General features: G+C 40.1%; 1 protein-coding gene across 6 annotated transcripts in view; it reads left to right on the top strand.

Moving 5' to 3' along the window:
* Positions 1 to 18,222, top strand: part of SGPP2 (sphingosine-1-phosphate phosphatase 2) — a 99,554-nt gene extending 81,332 nt beyond the window's left edge. For 5 of the 6 annotated variants that reach the window (XM_075201861.1, XM_075201862.1, XM_075201860.1 and 2 more), the window contains 3 exons: positions 8,431 to 8,610; positions 9,547 to 9,636; positions 16,614 to 18,222. In XM_075201861.1, the coding sequence (XP_075057962.1) occupies positions 8,431 to 8,610; positions 9,547 to 9,636; positions 16,614 to 17,156 (813 nt within the window). In that variant the 3' untranslated portion in view covers positions 17,157 to 18,222. Of the gene's footprint in view, positions 1 to 485; positions 596 to 8,430; positions 8,611 to 9,546; positions 9,637 to 16,613 lie in introns of those variants that run through there. The other variant, XM_075201863.1, reaches the window with a different exon arrangement.
* The last annotated feature ends 891 nt before the right edge of the window (positions 18,223 to 19,113 follow it).

Here is a 19,113-nt window from a genome sequence, read left to right as displayed (position 1 = left end):
AATTGTGTCATCAAGCCCCACCCACTTCACTAGGGAAGTAAGCGGGATGTGGGAGCTTCAGGTGTAGAGTTCTCCATACATGAGAATAAGTTATTATTTTATGAGTTTAGTCCCACCTCAGAAATATGTGCATAATTTTCCTCTCAAATCACATTTGAAGCAAGGCTGCACTAACACTACAGTCTGATTTCTGTGTCTTCTAATCAGCTGAGACAGTCTGTAGCTGTCTTGGTATGTTGTAGATGAGTATTTTTCAAAAACAAAATATATTATAATGTGCACATGATTTGTGCAAGTCATGCATATGTGTATGAATAATAACATTCTTCTAATCTATGTACAGCGGGATCATCTGTATGTTGTTATTGCAGTACACAGTGATCTGGCTCTGAACTCTGTTACTTCCTATGTTTCCCCCTCTGTAGACAGACTTATTTTTAGTGACTTCGTCAGCCCAGAGTCTTCTCTGGTTTTGTTGCCATAGAAACGGCTGTCAGAGGTACCGGAGACACAGCCGAAGGCGTCTTCCTATATTCTCTGTGCAGGGAATGTGCTATTCTTCCTATTATCACTATGATCATCATATCAGCTAAAGGTAAAGATAAAAGTAAACAAACGCAACAATATTTTCTGAATTTATATACATACTGCATGCACAGTAATACCACGTGGGAATTTTAGCATAAGCTGCACTTGTGACCACTGCACCAGGAGTGGTGGCCCAGAGGCATGCAAACACAACTGGTCTACAGTAAGGGTACACGTACCTTTTAGTCTTGTCAGTACGCGGCTGAATTCTCTAGAGGAATTGGGCCCGCATTATTATTGCAGGCCCTTCTTCAAGGATGAGTGGCGCTGGGGCTCTTCCCAATCAAACTGACCAGTGTGGATTGGGATAATGAGTTAAAATTAGTAAAACATTAGTTTACTACGTGAAACTATAAGTGCCACTAAGCCCATGAGTTGCTTGGGAAGCTAAAAGCACCAGCCTGCCCTGGCAGTTAGGGCCTGCTGGTACCTGTAGTTTCAAACAAGCACACTGACCAAGTTAAAAAAAATAAACACCAAAACCCTCATTCCCATCTTTTTGCACTCCTAAATAGGATCCACTTTTCTTTCTTCCTGTACTAATCCAAGGGTTAAATTTTTTAAAAAACTGTGTTGAAAGACACAGGATTGGCACATAGCGGATCCGCTCTAACATTAATGCGGCCTCATCATAACTCTTTTAAAGTTACATTCTTTTAAATTACTACTTCATTTACAATGTATTTGTATATATGATATCAATACTTCCTTGTAAACAAGGTCACAGGATCTTCTGTTAAGGATCAGGATGTGAAGGTTCTTCTTGTTGCAGGCACCGTACAACTGATAGGTATGGATTCCTCAAGCTAATCCCGGCCCGTTGAAGGACTGCCCTTGACCCTTGTGCATTATGATGACAAAACAAAGCATGATGGGGGAAATGATGGCACTTGAACTTGAAACACATTGCCCCTTGGCACAAATTATTAGTCTGGTGGCCTCTCTGGTACGGGGTTTAAATCCTGACACATGCAGTCAGGTTCTGATGCAGAGTTGTAGGATGTTGAGGTTCAATATGTCTTCTGGAAGTACGTTAAACATTTTAAGACATGCATACATACATACAGAAATGACTGGGCCATTGAAATTAATGGGAAGAGCTCTGTATAGGCCTACAAATGTTGGGTTTTCTCACTCCTTTCACAGCTTTTGAGGCAAAATTGACTGTGAATTTATTTTTGGTAATTTTAAATAGTAATTTACAAAATAGATCTTTCACCGATTTATTGTTTTATAATTCACACTGCAGAAATCAGTCTTTTTTTGTGTCTATTTACTTATTTTGCCAGATATTTGGAAACCTGGTGCTGTATATGGCTATCTCTCTTTTATATACTCTATTTCACAATAGTCATGCAAATCGCTTAAAACTAGTGATTTAACTCACAATTTAGGGAACTCAAGCTTCAGTCTCGGATGACTGGCCGTAGTGTCTAATTACTTCTTATATCTTTGTTCTGCAAGGCCCCAGGGACACACCGCTGTGCCTGTACTACATCTGTACAGCTGGGCACGGCTGCCCACAGGTGTGGATCGGGGGGGGGACATGTGGGGTGGGTGGCCCATGGCTTCTTACTACTGCAAAAAAATGCATTAAGTCATTTGTGAAACAATGGGCTACGTTCTAACCTGCCGGATGTTTTACTATAACCACATGAAAACATTATAGTTCTAATCTTAATTTTATCATGAAATCATATTTTTTTCAAATTCTTTCAAGAGAATAAAAAATGGTCATGGCCCTATAATTGTTTTGGGTGGCCCTACATCTGGTCACTGAGGCGCACCTTTTACAACCATGTAGTGAAACGGTCTTATATGCTGAACCGATATGTTGTCGTCTTGTTCTCTTCAAGGCCACCAAGTGCTGGCAGCTTTCCATCAGTCGGCTAAAAAATAGAAACCAACCCAGATCAGCACCAGCTGGAAACATATCTCCAAGTGATACTTTTTGTTCTGCAGTGAAAATCCAATACATGCTCCGTGATATACAGCTATTATTGAGAAAACAAAAAATGATGTGTGCGGGATATCAGGATGCTTCCTGTATTGCCCTGGATCTTGTGGTTGACCAGTTTTGGAGACCTTCAGAAATTTGGAATTGGAAACAGAGTCAACTATGTGATCTGAAGTTTGCTTGGGTCATAAAATATATCTTATGTTTCCTTTCAGACTCCACACAAGTTCAACCTATCATAGAAACCTAAGTTTAATCATGGTCAAATAAGTGTGAATTTATTGAAGCAAAATGTTAACTTCGTTTTTTTAAAAACCCCAGCAGAAATTAATTTTTCCAAACTTAACCAAAAATCTCACTTATTCTGGAGACCCACTTTTTGAGATTACTTTTAAAAAACTTATGATCATCATCAACCTTTATTAAAACCCAGCAAATGCCGTAGCGCTTTACAATTGTTGAAAGTAGTAACTTTTTTTTTTTTGCTTTGTGTACAATTGGAACATTTTGTGAATTTACTCCTATAGACTGCCACTATGTATCTCAGTTGGACAATACTCTTAAGTGGTATCCATATATAACAACATATGTGGGACAAAAATGACTCTGATACGCAATAGACAAAATTAATAATTCTTAGAGCGCCCCAATACAATCACAGCAGCCCTACCGCACCAAATAGGATGACCACTAATCCATATATAATAAACAAGAGGTTTGATAGTTGGCGCTAGATTCTGTCACATGGAGTCATATAATATTAATATTCACCATGAGTGACATACAACCTCCATATAAGTCCAAGCTAGAAATATGATCATCTTCTTTCTTTTCTCTCTCTGAACTTTTGTACCTCCGAATACAGAGTAATGGTTCCACATAAAAAGAAAATAATCACATATAGTAAAGTACATATAATAAGCATTTTTCAACTGTAGATACTGCCACCTTGTGAAAACACCAAATTCCTAATATATACACCCAATGATTGTGAACAGATGGCGAACCTTCTTTAGTCCCCAATGGTAATATGCATTTATTAGTAGATGAAACTCAGCCGTAATACATGATCTTTAGGAATAAATACAATATAGAAAACGGAGGCAAACCTGGGTAGGTTACCTTTTTTTTTTTTTTTTTCTCCCCAATAACGTCCATTCACATATTATTAAAAATTCACATTAAACCTTACGAACGTATACAGCCCCTCATTAAGGTGTTTAATACAGCCAATATTCCTACCATATTGTCTCTTATGTAGAGCATATAACAAAAAATAGAGTATAGTTGTTTCACGTTCCAGCCAGACTGTATATGTAACTCTTCCAGAAAGTAGATAGAAAAGAAAGGCAGTCCAATAAATACATCTCCCAATCACCAACACGTTTTGATCTTTAAACAGATCTTTATCAAGGTAAAGGATGTATCAGATAAGTGCTGATATGTATAATACACGTTCTCCAATGAAAAACATTCATTTTTAATACACATTCTATACATAATAACAATGCAATCCATATCATTGTTCAATTACATCATTAATTAAGATTATTGATGTTGAAAACAAATAATTGGATGAAGTAATTTTAAATTGATATCTGTTATAGTTTCCCGTACGATTGCAATTCGTACGCATCGGCATACAAATGTTAAATACGCAATCACATAGGAAAACACAGTAAATACACTTACATTCACACTTACATTTGTAAATAGTTCACTTTTAATATAGTTTCCAATTCACATTTTTTTTATTATTCATGTACAGGGCCGGATTAAGGGAATGGAGGCCCCTGGGCTAAGGGGGCCTCCATTCCCCAGTGAGGGTCCCCCCCCCCCCCCCGTGATCTGAGCTGACCCGCCCCCAAGGCACTTAGCTCCTCCTCCTGCAGTCCTTCTCCGGCGTGCTGTATGCTCTTTACTGAGATCTCGTGAGAGTGAGACTCACGAGATCTCCTCCGTAAGGAGACTACAGCGCGCCGGGGAAGGACCTAAGTGAAAGTGCTCAGCAGCATTGATCGGGCCGGGGGCGCCCCCGTCTCTGACCGATCAACACTGCTGGTGAGCACTTAAAAGGGCCCCCTGGATGCCCGAGGCCCCTGGGCTGTAGCCCAGTTAGCCCTATGGTTAATCCGGCCCTGTTCATTTAAAAGAATTTAGAGATTCATAACACAATGGTAAACATACAATATTTATATTTATGATTCTTGTTCTAAGAAATGTATTGTGTTTGGTCTTATATTAGTCCACATTTCAACAGCAGGAATCCGGTATCATCAGATAAGCAATCACACATTGCGATTGCAAGTTATGATTAGTATAAGATAAATACTCAAAAATACTCTGTTATTAGGTTATTTTTGGCAGTTCCCTGAGGCAAGACGCGTACACAGCTGTTGGAGTGGAGAAGCATCGTTTGAACTGATTTATGCCTGCATTGTACTGGACTATCTTAAAACCTGAACCAATGAAGAATTATCTTAGAGTTATCTTTGTGTACATTGTGACCTCATCACTGTTTTTTTTCCCAACTCAAACTGTATAAAAAGTCACTGGACAGTATCAGTCTCTCTCACCACACGTACTTCAGGATTGATTAGCTGTTACTGGATCCAGAGCGCAGGGTATCGATCTACTTTCTTTTATTTTGCTATTAAATCTCTTTGTGTTTTGGAACCACGCTATTCGCATCGGACAATCTTTATTAGTGACGATGGTTACAGATATTACATTGCATACACATTGGCCATAAATATAAATAAATTTACAGATATACATACATGATCCATATATAGTTATCATGGCAACAGTTTATGCCTAGAATCTCTATATATCAAACTTGTACAGATCTTGCGCAAACATTCATTCTCTCATTCTTACTTCCTTGAATATCAGTGATTGCTAAATTATATTTTAATTCCAACTTAAACATTTCATGTTACCCCACATTGCCATGGCAACGTAACAACAACGTCAACTTCCGTTTCCAGAAATAGGCAAACCACATGATCCCCTATACTCACATGAAGCTACTATTAGCGTCCTCTAATCTCGGTTGCCAGGACGCACATATTATGTCATCTATATAACCCTTATAAGGCAAACGTGTAAACAATATACTAGAAACCCGTCATCCTAAACAGTATTAAAGCACTAAGGTAGCAAGATTATTACAATCCTCATCCACTAATGGATTAGCAATATATAACTTAACTTATGTGAAAACTGGATAGAGTAATGTATATTATCAATATGATATACTTTCTTCTATTAACAATCCCACTATAGGAATCAACAAGGAGGTTCTGATTCTTCATATTGTAGGCCAACAATAGATTTCCCTAGCAATCTAATATCTACATCAGCCTCTATTTTCAATAAAGAATCACACAATCCATATTATGACATCTATATTGGTCACTCCTATTATAATAAAAAAATAGTTCCTAGAATTATTCACATGAAGCCATATCAATCAATATACATTGTATTAAGCATATTTTCCATCTTCAATAAAAAAAGATTTTCGATAAGTTGGAACAATACCAATATTAGTTGTCAAATTCTTCTAAATATTTCATAATCATTTGCTCACATGAGGCACGGTCTCATTCCTCCAAAAACCACTTCAGCACGAAATCCCTGTTTAAGCCCTGTGGTATCAAAGTCTTCATATTGTGTATATATATATTTAATCTCTGTTTTCGAAAAACTAGCAGTAATATTCCTTGTTCTCCTTCACTAATTTCACTGCACAAAAATATGCTACCCATCAGTGGAACAATTATGATGTTCTTAAAAATGTGCAGAGACAGAATTGTTGGGGAAACCTTTTTTTTATGTTTCTAATATGTTCACCTAGGCGTATTTTAAGCAGATGGATGGTTTTCCCCACATATTGTTTTTCACATTTACAGTCCAGGACATACACTACATTTATAGAATAGCAGGTACTGAATTCCTTCACTGTATAGTTACATCCATCTCCAAATTACCTCCACAATATTAGATGTATCACTCTTTAGTAATCTACAACCGATACATAGTCCACACCTGTAGAATCCCTAACTAAAGGCCTCCCAAGCCTCTCGGCAGGGTTGTAGTTACTAAATCATCACATAAATTACTGGTGTGTGTGTATATATGTATGTATGTGTAATATATATATATATATATATATATATATCTCTATATAATATAAAAGCCTAGCGGCGTGTGTTAGTCTGTGTGTGAAAAAAAAAAAAACAAGCTGCAGCGCCACCTGCTGGGCGGAGTTATACACTGACCTACTAAATTCTTAGCATTATCTAATATATAAAAGTAAAAGCCTAGCGCCGTGTGTTAGTGTGTGTGTGGAAAAAACTATTTTCTCAGAAAGGGCTCATCCAATTGACCTGAAATTTGGTATACTGACATTATTTGACAAAAAAATTAGAATAGTGAAGTCAGTTAACTTCCATCATCCCCCCCTTCCCCCCGTGGGAGGGGTAGTAAAGGCTAAATTTACGAGTTGCGGGCTCAAACTCATTTTCGTGAGGTAATTTTACCTCATGAACACACATTAAAAAGGGCTCTGGCGTCGGGAAGTAACGCTCTTCCCCTGAGGAGGCCTGGGCTAGGCCCAAATGCATGACAAGAACCTTTTTGAAGACCTTAAGTAGCTTGATTTGACTAGAATGCATGAGTATCATGCACGGGTTAACTTGTGTGTGTGTGTGTGTGTGTGTGTGTGTGTATGTATGTATGTGTGTGTGTGTGTATGTATATATATATATATATATATATATATATATATATATATATATATATATATATATATATATATATATATATATAATATAGCACTATATTTAGAAATAAACGCTACACTTGATGGATTCTTTTTACCTTTATTACTTCCGTCTCTGTTCAACAAGGTGTCTCTATGAAGGCTCCTCGGCTCGATCATGGTACAAAGGCTAAGCAAGAGAAAGAAGATCATATTTCTAGCTTGGATTTATATGGAGGTTGTATGTCGCTCATAGTGAATATTAATATTATTTGAGTCCATGTGACAAAATTCAGCGCCAACTATTAAACCTCTTTTGTTTATTATTTGTTCTATATGGATTAGTGGTAATCCTATTTGGGGCGGTAAGGCTACTGTGATTGTATTGGGGCGCTGTGAGAATTATTAATTTTGTTTATCATCCACTGTGTCCCGTTTTTGGAGTTGCATCAATGCTGTCATATAGATAAGCTATAATAGAAATAGTAGAGGAAACTTTTGATTGTAGTTATGATCCAATTAATATCATTGATGAGGATCTCAAAGGTGTCATGAAAAAATCTCGAAACCGCCATATTAAAGGAAATCGGAATATGGTGATAAGTGGTCACCCTCTAGCAATGTGTAGTTGACTAATCTTAGTGCTTTATTATGAATACTGTTAGGATGACTGGTTTCTGATGACCTGTGTGTTATTGTTTACATGTTTGCCTTATAAGGGTAATATAGATGATGCAATATGCGCGTCCTGGCAACGGTGTATTATAAATATCTGCACATATTTGATATATCCTTTACATTGATAAAGATGAAACAATTATTCTTGAATTGCTGTTATATGCTCTACAGAGAAGAAAATCTGGTAAGAATATTGGCTGTATGATACGCAATAACCTGATTGGAATTGATCCGATCATTGTTCAGAATATGGTCAGAAGATGACCGCTGTTGGACTGTGCATGTGATAATCTTCCAGACTGTGGTGGATCATACCGTAAGTGATCCGGTCCTTCGGGCCAAATGGCTGGATTTCTACCAATTTGGACGTCTGCCGAATGGGCTGGTATAAAGTATGAGGTTGCATTCAGCTATGAATTGCTGAATTTATGTCTTTCAGATTGTCATGTACATTGGTCAAGCCTCTAAAGATCTCTTAAAGTGGCCTCGTCCTTCCTCCCCTCCGGTGGTGAAGCTGGAAACCAGAGTAGAAGCTGAATATGGCATGCCGTCCACACATGCCATCGCCGCCACGGCAATATCCTTTACCTTCCTGCTGGCCTCCACGGGGCGCTACCAGGTAGGACATGGTCTCTACTGCTCAGACTTGTTATACACAAAGCTTTGCCTTGTATATTGTATCATTAAAAGGCAGATGCAGCTAATTAATCAGTTTCTTTTCACTCTGCCTCTGAATATGTTCAGAAAAACCATATGCAAATAAGTATATTCTGCTTATTTAGAGAAAGTAAAGTGGAATATAAGCCATCGACTTTTAGGGAAAAACAACCCAGTGGCTAAACCAATTAATTCCACTTCCCCTTTTCTATTTTTATGTCTTTAATCTCCCTCTTCGGAACCATCATTTTAAAAATGAGGCCTCCTCCCTCCCCATAGCTGCATGCTGGATCCCTTCCATTAGGATCGATCTTCTGTAATTGGTTGGGGGACCCCTGGGAAAAACAGGTACAGTAGAACAGGATAGTCAGTACAATGCACAATGGACCATTGTTAACCCCCCCCCCCCCCACTGTATAATGACATAACCTCATTCCAGCAATGTAAATTTATATTTGAAAGACTTAGTGCCAATGGTTACTCCATTGAGATTTTTAGATGTCTTTCCATTTCCTGGAATGTGTGTGATAAGTAATAAGATCGGATAGGAGGGGAACACAAATAAAGCACCAGAGTCTCTACATGGGCCATTTGGACACAGAAGACCGGGTCCTATTCTGCTGGCACAAGGAAGGAGGGATTCGTTTTTTAAAAAGGACAGTTAGACAATTGGAAAAGTATGCTGCTCTGGCTAATATGCACGTCCAGAAGAACAGTGGATGCACCTTTGCACAGATTGATCAACTTCTAGCAGTCTCTAGTTATTTCACCATCTGATTGTTGTCACCTCATACATAACAATTGTGATCTGGAGCAAACACAAAGTAAGAGATTGAGTTGAATGGATAGATTACTATACATATACTTGTATTTAACTGTCTTCTCGTCTCTCTTGCAGTTTCCATTTGTGCTCGGATTTGTGGCTGCTCTTTGCCTTTCCACACTCGTGTCCCTCAGCCGGCTCTATACAGGGATGCACACGGTGCTGGTGAGCTGTTTTTCAATACGTGGGTAGCACAATAACTGTTACAGTTATCTGATGCAATAGATATAATATAGATAGATGTATGCGAGAGAGAAGGAGAGATAGATACATGGATAAATATGGATTACAAGTTTACCTAGAGTTTAAATAAACAAAATCTGTTCCTTAACTCACAGAGCCGCACTAATATAGACAGACACACAGACTCACATTTACACAGATGGAAAAACAGACTTACATTTACACAGACGAGCACAACAGACTCTAACAGCATAGCTGCACGGGTCAACCTGAATGGCAATGTTGGTCAATCTTAAGCTCCTGTATCCAGGGAATGGCTAACAATGGGGAAGATGGATGTGTGTAAATCAGGTGGACAGAAGGGGAATGGCAGTCACTGTGGTCATGTTAAGTACCGTATTTGCCGGCGTATAAGACGACCCCCAACATTTCCACTCAAAATTATAGAGTTTGTTATATACTCGCCGTATAAGACTACCCCCTCTTCCACACACCTTCCACACACACACTGTATTAAATCACTGGCCCCCACACACACTGCATGAAGTCACTGGCCCCCACACACACACTGCATGAAGTCACTGGCCCCCACACACACACTGCATGAAGTCACTGGCCCCCACACACACTGCATTAAGTCACTGGCCCCCACACACACACTGCATGAAGTCACTGGCCCCCACACACACTGCATTAAGTCACTGGCCCCCACACACACACTGCATGAAGTCACTGGCCCCCACACACACTGCATTAAGTCACTGGCCCCCACACACACTGCATTAAGTCACTGGCCCCCACACACACACTGCATGAAGTCACTGGCCCCCACACACACTGCATTAAGTCACTGGCCCCCACACACACTGCATTAAGTCACTGGCCCCCACACACACTGCATTAAGTCACTGGCCCCCACACACACTGCATTAAGTCACTGGCCCCCACACACACTGCATGAAGTCACTGGCCCCCACACACACTGCATTAAGTCACTGGCTCCCACACACACACTGCATGAAGTCACTGGCCCCCACACACACTCATATATGCTGATCACACACTCTGCATTGACATGACATAACATAAAACAAACATAACATAACACATACTAATAACACTTACCTTCTTCTGCTGTCACTCTCCTCTGTCCCCCTCCTGTCACTCTCATCTGTCCCTCTCTCCCTCTCTCACTTTGCCCCCTCTGCCGCGCCCCAGCCATAAAAAAAAAAACAGAAACACTTACCAATCCGCGCGGCGCCGGGACCCAGCATCCTCCTCTCTCACGCAGCCTGTCACTGATATATGACAGGCTGCGTGAGAGAGGAGGATGCTGGGTCCCGGCGCCGCGCGGATTGGTAAGTGTTTCTGTTTGGGTTTTTTTATGGCTGGCCCGCGGCACCCCTGAGACCCCTGAGTTTGGCACCCGGCGTATAAGACGACCCCCCCACTTGGAGGCATGTTTTTCAGGTCAAAAAAGTCGTCTTATACGCCGGCAAATACGGTACCCCTCATGCTACTGCTCCTCAGTTAGTCATAAGACAGAGCGCATCCCCATTATCCAAATCGCTGACACGGAGGAACGGCAACAAGTAGCGTGCTGAGTATCATCACATGACTGATACCCCCCTCCTCTACCCACCTGCTCAAAGAGTTAGGAAAGGGCTGAGGAGAGGAAGAGTGAATGAGAGTAAATGAGCTACATAGTGGGTGATGAGGGAGTGGAAGGATGAATGCAGGAAGGATGAATACAGGAAGGGTAAATTTTAGAGAGAGTGGTGGATGAATTGCAGGATAGTGAATTTCTGGAGATGGAGAGAGGGAAACATGAATTACAGCTGAGTGTAAGTGAGCAGCACAGTGGCCTAGTGGTTAGCACTTCTGCCTCAGCACTGGGGTCATGAGTTAGATTCCCGACCATGGCCTTATCTGTGTGGAGTTTGTATGTTCTCCCCGTGTTTGCGTGGGTTTCCTCCGGGTGCTCCGGTTTCCTCCCACACTCCAAAAAAACATACTGGTAGGTTATTTGGCTGCAATCCAAAATTGACCCTAGTCTCTCCCTCTCAGTCTGTCTGTCTGTCTGTGTGTGAGTGTCTATAGTAGGGCATTTAGACTGTAAGCTCCAATGGGGCAGGGACTGATGTGAATGTGTTCTCTGTACAGCGCTGCGGAATTAGTGGCGCTATAGAAATAAATAATGATGATGATGATGATGATGATGAAGTGAGCACAAATGAACTGCAGGGGAGAAGGCTCTGGGGTAGAAATTACAGGGGAAGAGAAGGGTGGTGGAAGAAAAATAGGCAAAAGGCTGTGATGGGAAAGTGAATTGAGGGGAGGGTGACATGAGGGTATAACCTACCAGGGGGGTGAATTGAGGGGAGGGTGACATGAGGGTATAACCTACCAGGGGGGTGAATTGAGGGGAGGGTGAGATGAGGGTATAACCTACCAGGGGGGTGAATTGAGGGGAGGGTGACATGAGGGTATAACCTACCAGGGGGGTGAATTGAGGGGAGGGTGACATGAGGGTATAACCTACCAGGGGGGTGAATTGAGGGGAGGGTGACATGAGGGTATAACCTACCAGGGGATAAATTACAGTGCAGCGTGGCAGGAATTGAATGACAAGGGAAAGAATGTGCAGAAAGTGTGTTGTATATGTTGAGAGCACACTGAGAACAGATGTTGAAGCCGTACTTCAGCCTATATACAGACATGACACACATTTCCAATAAGACACCACAGCAATAGTATTAATCAAGTGCCACCAATATATAGTTAGTTACAGTGTTTCTGGAAACACTTTAGCATTAGCATAACTTCATTGTATGTTCTTCGTACCTAAATACAATTCTGATACCTATTTTACAGCACTTAGAGTAGTCACACCTTTTGACATGTTTCACATTTTATTTCCATACTTCATGGTGTCCTAATGGTTTTACTGCTGCTGGTCAAGACAACTCTGTCAAATACAAAGACTCTTTTTTCTGCTTATCATTTGTAATGAGTTAAGATGTTCTAATACTCCATGGGCGCACCTGTGGCTGCAGGTACAGCTGTGAGACGGTTTGGGTGAGTCTCTGCCAGCTGTACCCATCTGGACCCTACAGTTTTTAGCCATTCTTCTTTTGCAAACTTGCCTGAATTTACTCAGGTTCGTGTGGACTGTTAGTAAACAACAATTTTTAAATCGGTCTACAAATTCTTTATGGGAATGAGGTCTGGGCTTTAACTTGACCACTCCAGATTTGTTTTCTTTGGTATTTAAGCCACTGTGTAGCTTTGCTGTGGGCTTTATGTCATTGCCTTGCTGGACTCTATAACATACCTCCATATAGAATTCCAAAAGCAGGACAAATAAGCTGTGGCCCCAATGTGGGCAAACTCCGCCCACAAATGGGCAATTTCCCCTCAAACCCCACCCACTTTCCTTTTAAAACCCACTACTTTTGTGGTTTGCAAATTGGGATGTCCCTCCCAAATCGGGCCCATTGGGAGATATGCTATGGATCCCCCAAAATTCTAGGCCTCTTGCAGACTGGATATTTTCCTACAAAATGTATCTATATCTTTCCCTTGATTTTGATCGGTTTTCCAGTCCCTGAGGCATCTTCATAGCATTAAGTTACCAGCACCGTGCTTCATTGTAGGGAGAGAGTTCTTGAGAAAATGCAGTTTTAGCCTTGTGCATAACATAGCACCTAGTATTAAAGCTCCTTTACCTTGGCCTGGGAAAGACAATTCTTATATTCTAACTACAGCACTTATTTTACTCCCTGTTTATCACTGCACTTTTTATTTGGTCTTTTTCACAGAGGGAGATTGCAAACACCCATGTTGGCTCTGATCCAAGGGGCTGAGGTGTGGCCCTGAGCTTCCCACCAGGGGCGGGCTGGGCCGGGAGACAGCGGACCCCGGGCCGATCAGACTTACCGCTGTTAGGGCCGGATGCAATATCGCCTGTTTTTACCGGCGGCCGCATCAATGACGCGGCCGTATCGCGTGTCACGTGATGCGGCCGTCTGTGCGCCTCCCGGGCTGAAATCTGCCAGCCCGCGCCTGCTTCCCACCCCCTTAAACCTGCTGACATCCTCTCCTTTCTGGCGGGGAAGCTTTGGAGGAACCAAGGGCAAAAGGGACCCCCCTGTAGCCTAGTGTAAAAGACCCTTAAGGGACCTTATGGTTCCAGGGAGTTGAGGATAGAGGGGCCCTTACTCTTTAGAGCGGGGCCTGAAGCTGCCACACCCCCTGTGCACTTTTTGGCACTAAGGGTCTCCCATATGCTTTCTGGTAAACGCTCTACACACACGTTTATGTGTGTTTTTGCCAATTTCCCAAAGGGCAGATTTGTGAAAAGCCCAGTTGTTAAAATTTTATGCCATCTCTGCTGGACTTGACAGTCCTTTGGGGCATTTTAACTGTGTTTGAAATGTTCTATCCTTCCCTTGATTTGGTGCTTCTCTGTAAGCTTTTATCTGACTTTCTTCGTGATAAGGCTCTCATTTGGAAATGCATTAGCCAAGTTTGGGAATTATCATAAACCAGTGTCCTTTTATATTTAAATCCGTTGAAACACTTTCACTGTACACAGGTGGACTCTAGTCAAACAGTTATGTGATCTCTGAAGACAACCGATTGCACCTATGTTTATTTAGATGTCTTAGCAAAATAAAGGTGTGAATACCTATGTAATCAATTTGGTATTCTTTGGTATTTGCAATTAACAAAGAAAAATATTTTAGTTGTTTCTTTCTTTATTTGACATCATAGAATATTTTGTATACATCAGTGGTAAGAATACCAAAATAAATAAATTTTGGTTCCATAATTTTATAAACAAATTGTGAAAAATACCAAACGGTGAATTACTTTTTATATATCGGTGATACGCAACCAGATATACTTCAGGGGCCGCATAGAGGACCCTCTAACCTTCAAAAGGGCCACCCAGTACCCTTAATTAAGTTGAAACAATACATTTAATCAAAGAAAGACCTATCTGTAATAACATATCAGTGGACATTTTAAATAAGTGTCACAAGCTGTAACAGCCAAATCTGAAAATAAAGCAGGAAGGAGCTGGGGGCCACAGATGAAAGCTCAGAGGGCCCATCACTGGTGTATATATATAGTGCAGAATATATTTTTGGTCCATGATTGGAATGTACATATCTGCAAAAGCAAATCTCACCTCAAAGTACTACCGACTATAACAGATAGACTAGTCCCTTAATTAATGTTCTCTCACCTGAAATACTAAATTGAGGATCAAACCAACAGATGACAGTAAAGGGGCATAATGCATGGTTGCCTTTTTTTCATGACATTTGTTGATCTCTGCCTGCTCTTCTGTTTACCCTATAAAATGTACATTGACTGCGCCTCACTGAGTGTGGTGGACAGGTACTGGTTACCTGATAAGAATCTAGATCTTGTACATGTTTCACTAATGATCTCATCCCCTACATGTGACACAAATGTAGGTGGAATGTGTAAACTTTTTTCCTTGCAACTTGTAGTCCGTTATTTTAATGAGTACAATATTCTTATCTCTGGGAGAAAAATTGCTGTGTGTTTACCGGTATTTAGTCTTATTACAAATACACAGAGATAGTTTTAATAATATCAGAACAAGCATTCAGTGTTAGGCCTTAATGAATAATGCATCATTTTGCAGTCAAAACTTTTTAAACATGATTTTGTCATTCATACTCTTTGGTGTTAAATGAGATTGACCTATTAAGCCAGGCCAGAACCATCTTTCTTAAGATGTATAACGACTGTCTCTCTACATTCTTGACCTTATTGCTTTTCTTCTGAAAGCTCATGAGCTGACTCACTAACTTAGAGAATATTCCTCCTCCATATCTCAATACTTCTTTAGTTTGACTTGTGCATTTCCATTAAAAGCCCTGGGCAAGAGAAGGACATAATTAGTGCACCATTGGTTTTTCAATGGAAATGATTACCTAGAGAGGAACAATAGCATTCATTGGTTCCTTCACAGCAGGCGTTCTGGGTAATATAGTACAAGGCAGTGATTTGCTGCCTCTTCCAGCAGGGAATGGATTAAACTTCAGAGAGACGCACATTACCATAGAGTGCGTGGCTACCAGGCAATTGGAGATTTGTCAATAAGTCTTGAAAGTATGTTGAATCATTTTTTTTTTTCTTTTAAAGGGAATCACATGAAGGTCTCATGGGATCGTTTTCATTTCACCTTTGAAGTTCCTTTGGGAATGTCTTCTAGAATTACAATTTTTATCATAGTCAGCTACATGAACTGCCAAAGAAGAAGTTCAGGGAGAGTTGTCAGGAGTTTCAGTGAAATCCGTTTTGTATCTAAAGTTTAGAACAAAGGTCTACATAGAAGTAGACGGCTGTCACATAAACTTTGTTTGTAATAATTAAACCTATTGCTTTCTAGATTCTGCTGTGCTGTTTGAAAGCTAAGAAGTTCCCAATACTGAGCAAATTCTTTATTTGTATTATCAGTCAGCATTGACTAAAATGTTCCTGAAAAAGAGACTTCTACATTTGAGAGTAAAATGAAATCATTCTTAGCAGTTATGATATATCTGATAACAGGCAATAGATATTTTAAATTGAAATTTGAAAAGCAACAAAAACATAAAAAGTTAATATTTGGTAATGTAATACATATAGGATCGATCAGAATGCACCCTAATGCAGGCACTGAAAAGAAGATTGCTAGTAAAAGGGTAATTTTTAAATGTAAATGAGCATATTTTAGGCATAGTGTTCTAATTTTATAAAACTCTCTTCTCCTGAAGTTTCTAACATTCTAGATAGTAGATCCCATATCTGTTCTACACACATTATATATAGGCATGTAACGTAGGAACTACAGAAATCATTATAAACATGAAACTGTTTTTGGTACAAGGACTCCATTTAATATCGAAATGTTTTTTTTTTTCTATTGTCAACAGGATGTTATTTGTGGAGCTCTGTTCGCCCTGTTATTTTTAGCAATGACTTTTCCGTCGTGGGATTCAATTGATCATCTGCTTCTGACAAACCCAATATGTCCGGTAGTTGCCGTTATTTCTGGTTTCCTGCTCAGCTACAATTACCCAAAGCTGGATCACTACAGCACTACCCGAGCAGACACCACAGTCATATTGGGGGTGGGAGCTGGAACCTCTATAGGCGTCTGGGTGACCCATTACATAGGATTGACTTATGTACCCTCCGGTGTTTTTCCACTCCGTATCCCACTGATAACCTCCGACATGCTGCTCAAGCACCTCTTGAGGTTTGGTCTGGGGGTCTCACACCTGGTTATAACACGTTTTATTGTTAAAACACTGTCTCTCAAAGCTCTTGGTTCATGGTACAATGTTTCAACACAAAGTCGGACGGTTAGACAAAGACTGGAAATTGAGGTACCCTATAAATTTGTTACTTACACATCTATGGGTATTGTTGCTATAGCATTTGTTCCTTGGCTTTATCATGTGTTGGGTTTATAAGTGTTCTCAATGCAGCAGAAGTGGAAGACCAATGACCGCTAAGTCTAACTTAATGCAAGGTGTCCACTCCCAATCCTAAAACAATGTCCAAGAGAATACGAGTATTATGGAGAGAACCCTAAGAGACCATAATGATAAATGGACCTAAATCGTTGTCTGCTTTCAACCAATTTAAAAGACTTTCACACTGAGTAAATGGAATTATGAAATAAACATTTCTATTTTTTTTTTCTTCCTCCTGGACTCGAACATTAAAGTTAAACTTTAATATCATGATCTCATAGAGATATAAAGCAGTTTTTTCTGGAAAGCACAGCTTCAGCCCACACCCTACAGGGTGTGTAGTGTGCTTGCACAGTGTCTGTTTACAGCGTATTTACTGCACTGGGTGGTTTTTTTTTTATTACTGGTTTGTCTGTTGCTGTGTAGTTTACATATAAAATGAGGACATAATGGATGATTTATTAAGCAGTTGCAGAGTAATAGTATTCATGCATCCCTAATAAGTCCCCAGGTCTGATTGAATGTGCACAAACGAGCAGATAAACCAGTCCTTGGATGATAATAAAACGCTGTTAGGAAACATACACATGAACCAGAGGGTGAGATTGTATGCCCGAGACCTAACTGCTGGCAATTACATATTATTACACTGTGAACTCAATCAATGATCACTGTAATTACCAGTGAATTGATAGGTTAACTATTTATTGACTGGGGCCATAAAATGGCAGTGTCCACGCTGTGTAGGAGGCCTGGGCCTCTGAGCCGATTCAGCTGCTGGTTCTGTTTTTCATCTATGTCTGAGATTATTCATAACATCAGTTAAGCCTCATGTAACAAGACCATGAAGTCCATCCAGTACATGAACAATAGAACATGATCGCAGAGAAGAACCTACAGATCGGTCTGTGTTTTGGTTATTTATTTTTTTCCTTATTCATCTGTCTTAACAGGAATGTTTGTCCCGCAGAGTCTTGAATTATTTTGCTGTATGTCTCCACCTCAATTATTTCATGGATCTAATACTCTTTCTGTAAAATAAAATATTGTAATTTTCCATTTCTATTCTTCCTCCCCTGTCTTTGTTCAAGCTGTATGTAAGAATATGGTTCTGTAGGTCCCATTTTTGTATGCTGGAATATATGGAGAAATATAGGTGGCACCGTATCTGGATAAATACACAGGTTGCATGCCTATGGCCAAACCGCAGCCATGTACCATGTGGAATACATGTGTTGAGATTTCCATGGCCGGTCTGATGGTCCAACCGTAACTGCTCAGCGTTCACCATGCCATACTTTACTAATTACTGGATCTCATTTTTCTTATTACCAGTCTCTACACACCAACAAATGCTATATGTAAATTGTGAATATAATTTCTACAAATATATTTCTAAATATGCATTTTCCCCCAGTGTGTGTGGGGGCAAGTAATAAAAACATATTTATAAGGGGAAGTTGGAAACAAAATGAGTAACACCATGACATTTTATATTTTGTGTGCACTGTTGCAATTTTCCAATATTTTTTCCCAAAATAATTATGATGGCCTGGGCAGTTACATTAGTTTACAATCAGATCATGAGTATGTATTCTGCTTTACACCTCGGACACCGTGTGTGCGGAGACAATGTATAGGGAAAACCACTGCAGGGAGCCTGAACCAGGAACAAACACACATCACATACACACATCCATAAGTTGTTTGGAGTCATGCGTTCTTGATATCCCTAGTGTCTGATAGATTAGCTACACCAACTTCTGTGTAGGTAGTGAGTACACTATAAGGGGAACATCTAGCATCCATGTGTGTACCTGCAGTCAATAATATTATAGCAAAGTGTATATACAGGACGTCATAAGCAGTCATTTCAAATTATATATTTCCTGGTCTTTTCATCCCTAAAAGACCTGGTAAAAACACGAAACCAGGGACAAAAACCTATAATAGA

Source organism: Mixophyes fleayi, chromosome 3, assembly GCF_038048845.1.
Source record: "Mixophyes fleayi isolate aMixFle1 chromosome 3, aMixFle1.hap1, whole genome shotgun sequence".
In the NCBI taxonomy this organism is placed as follows: Eukaryota; Metazoa; Chordata; class Amphibia; order Anura; family Limnodynastidae; genus Mixophyes; species Mixophyes fleayi.
This window is presented reverse-complemented; position numbering and strand designations above follow the sequence as displayed.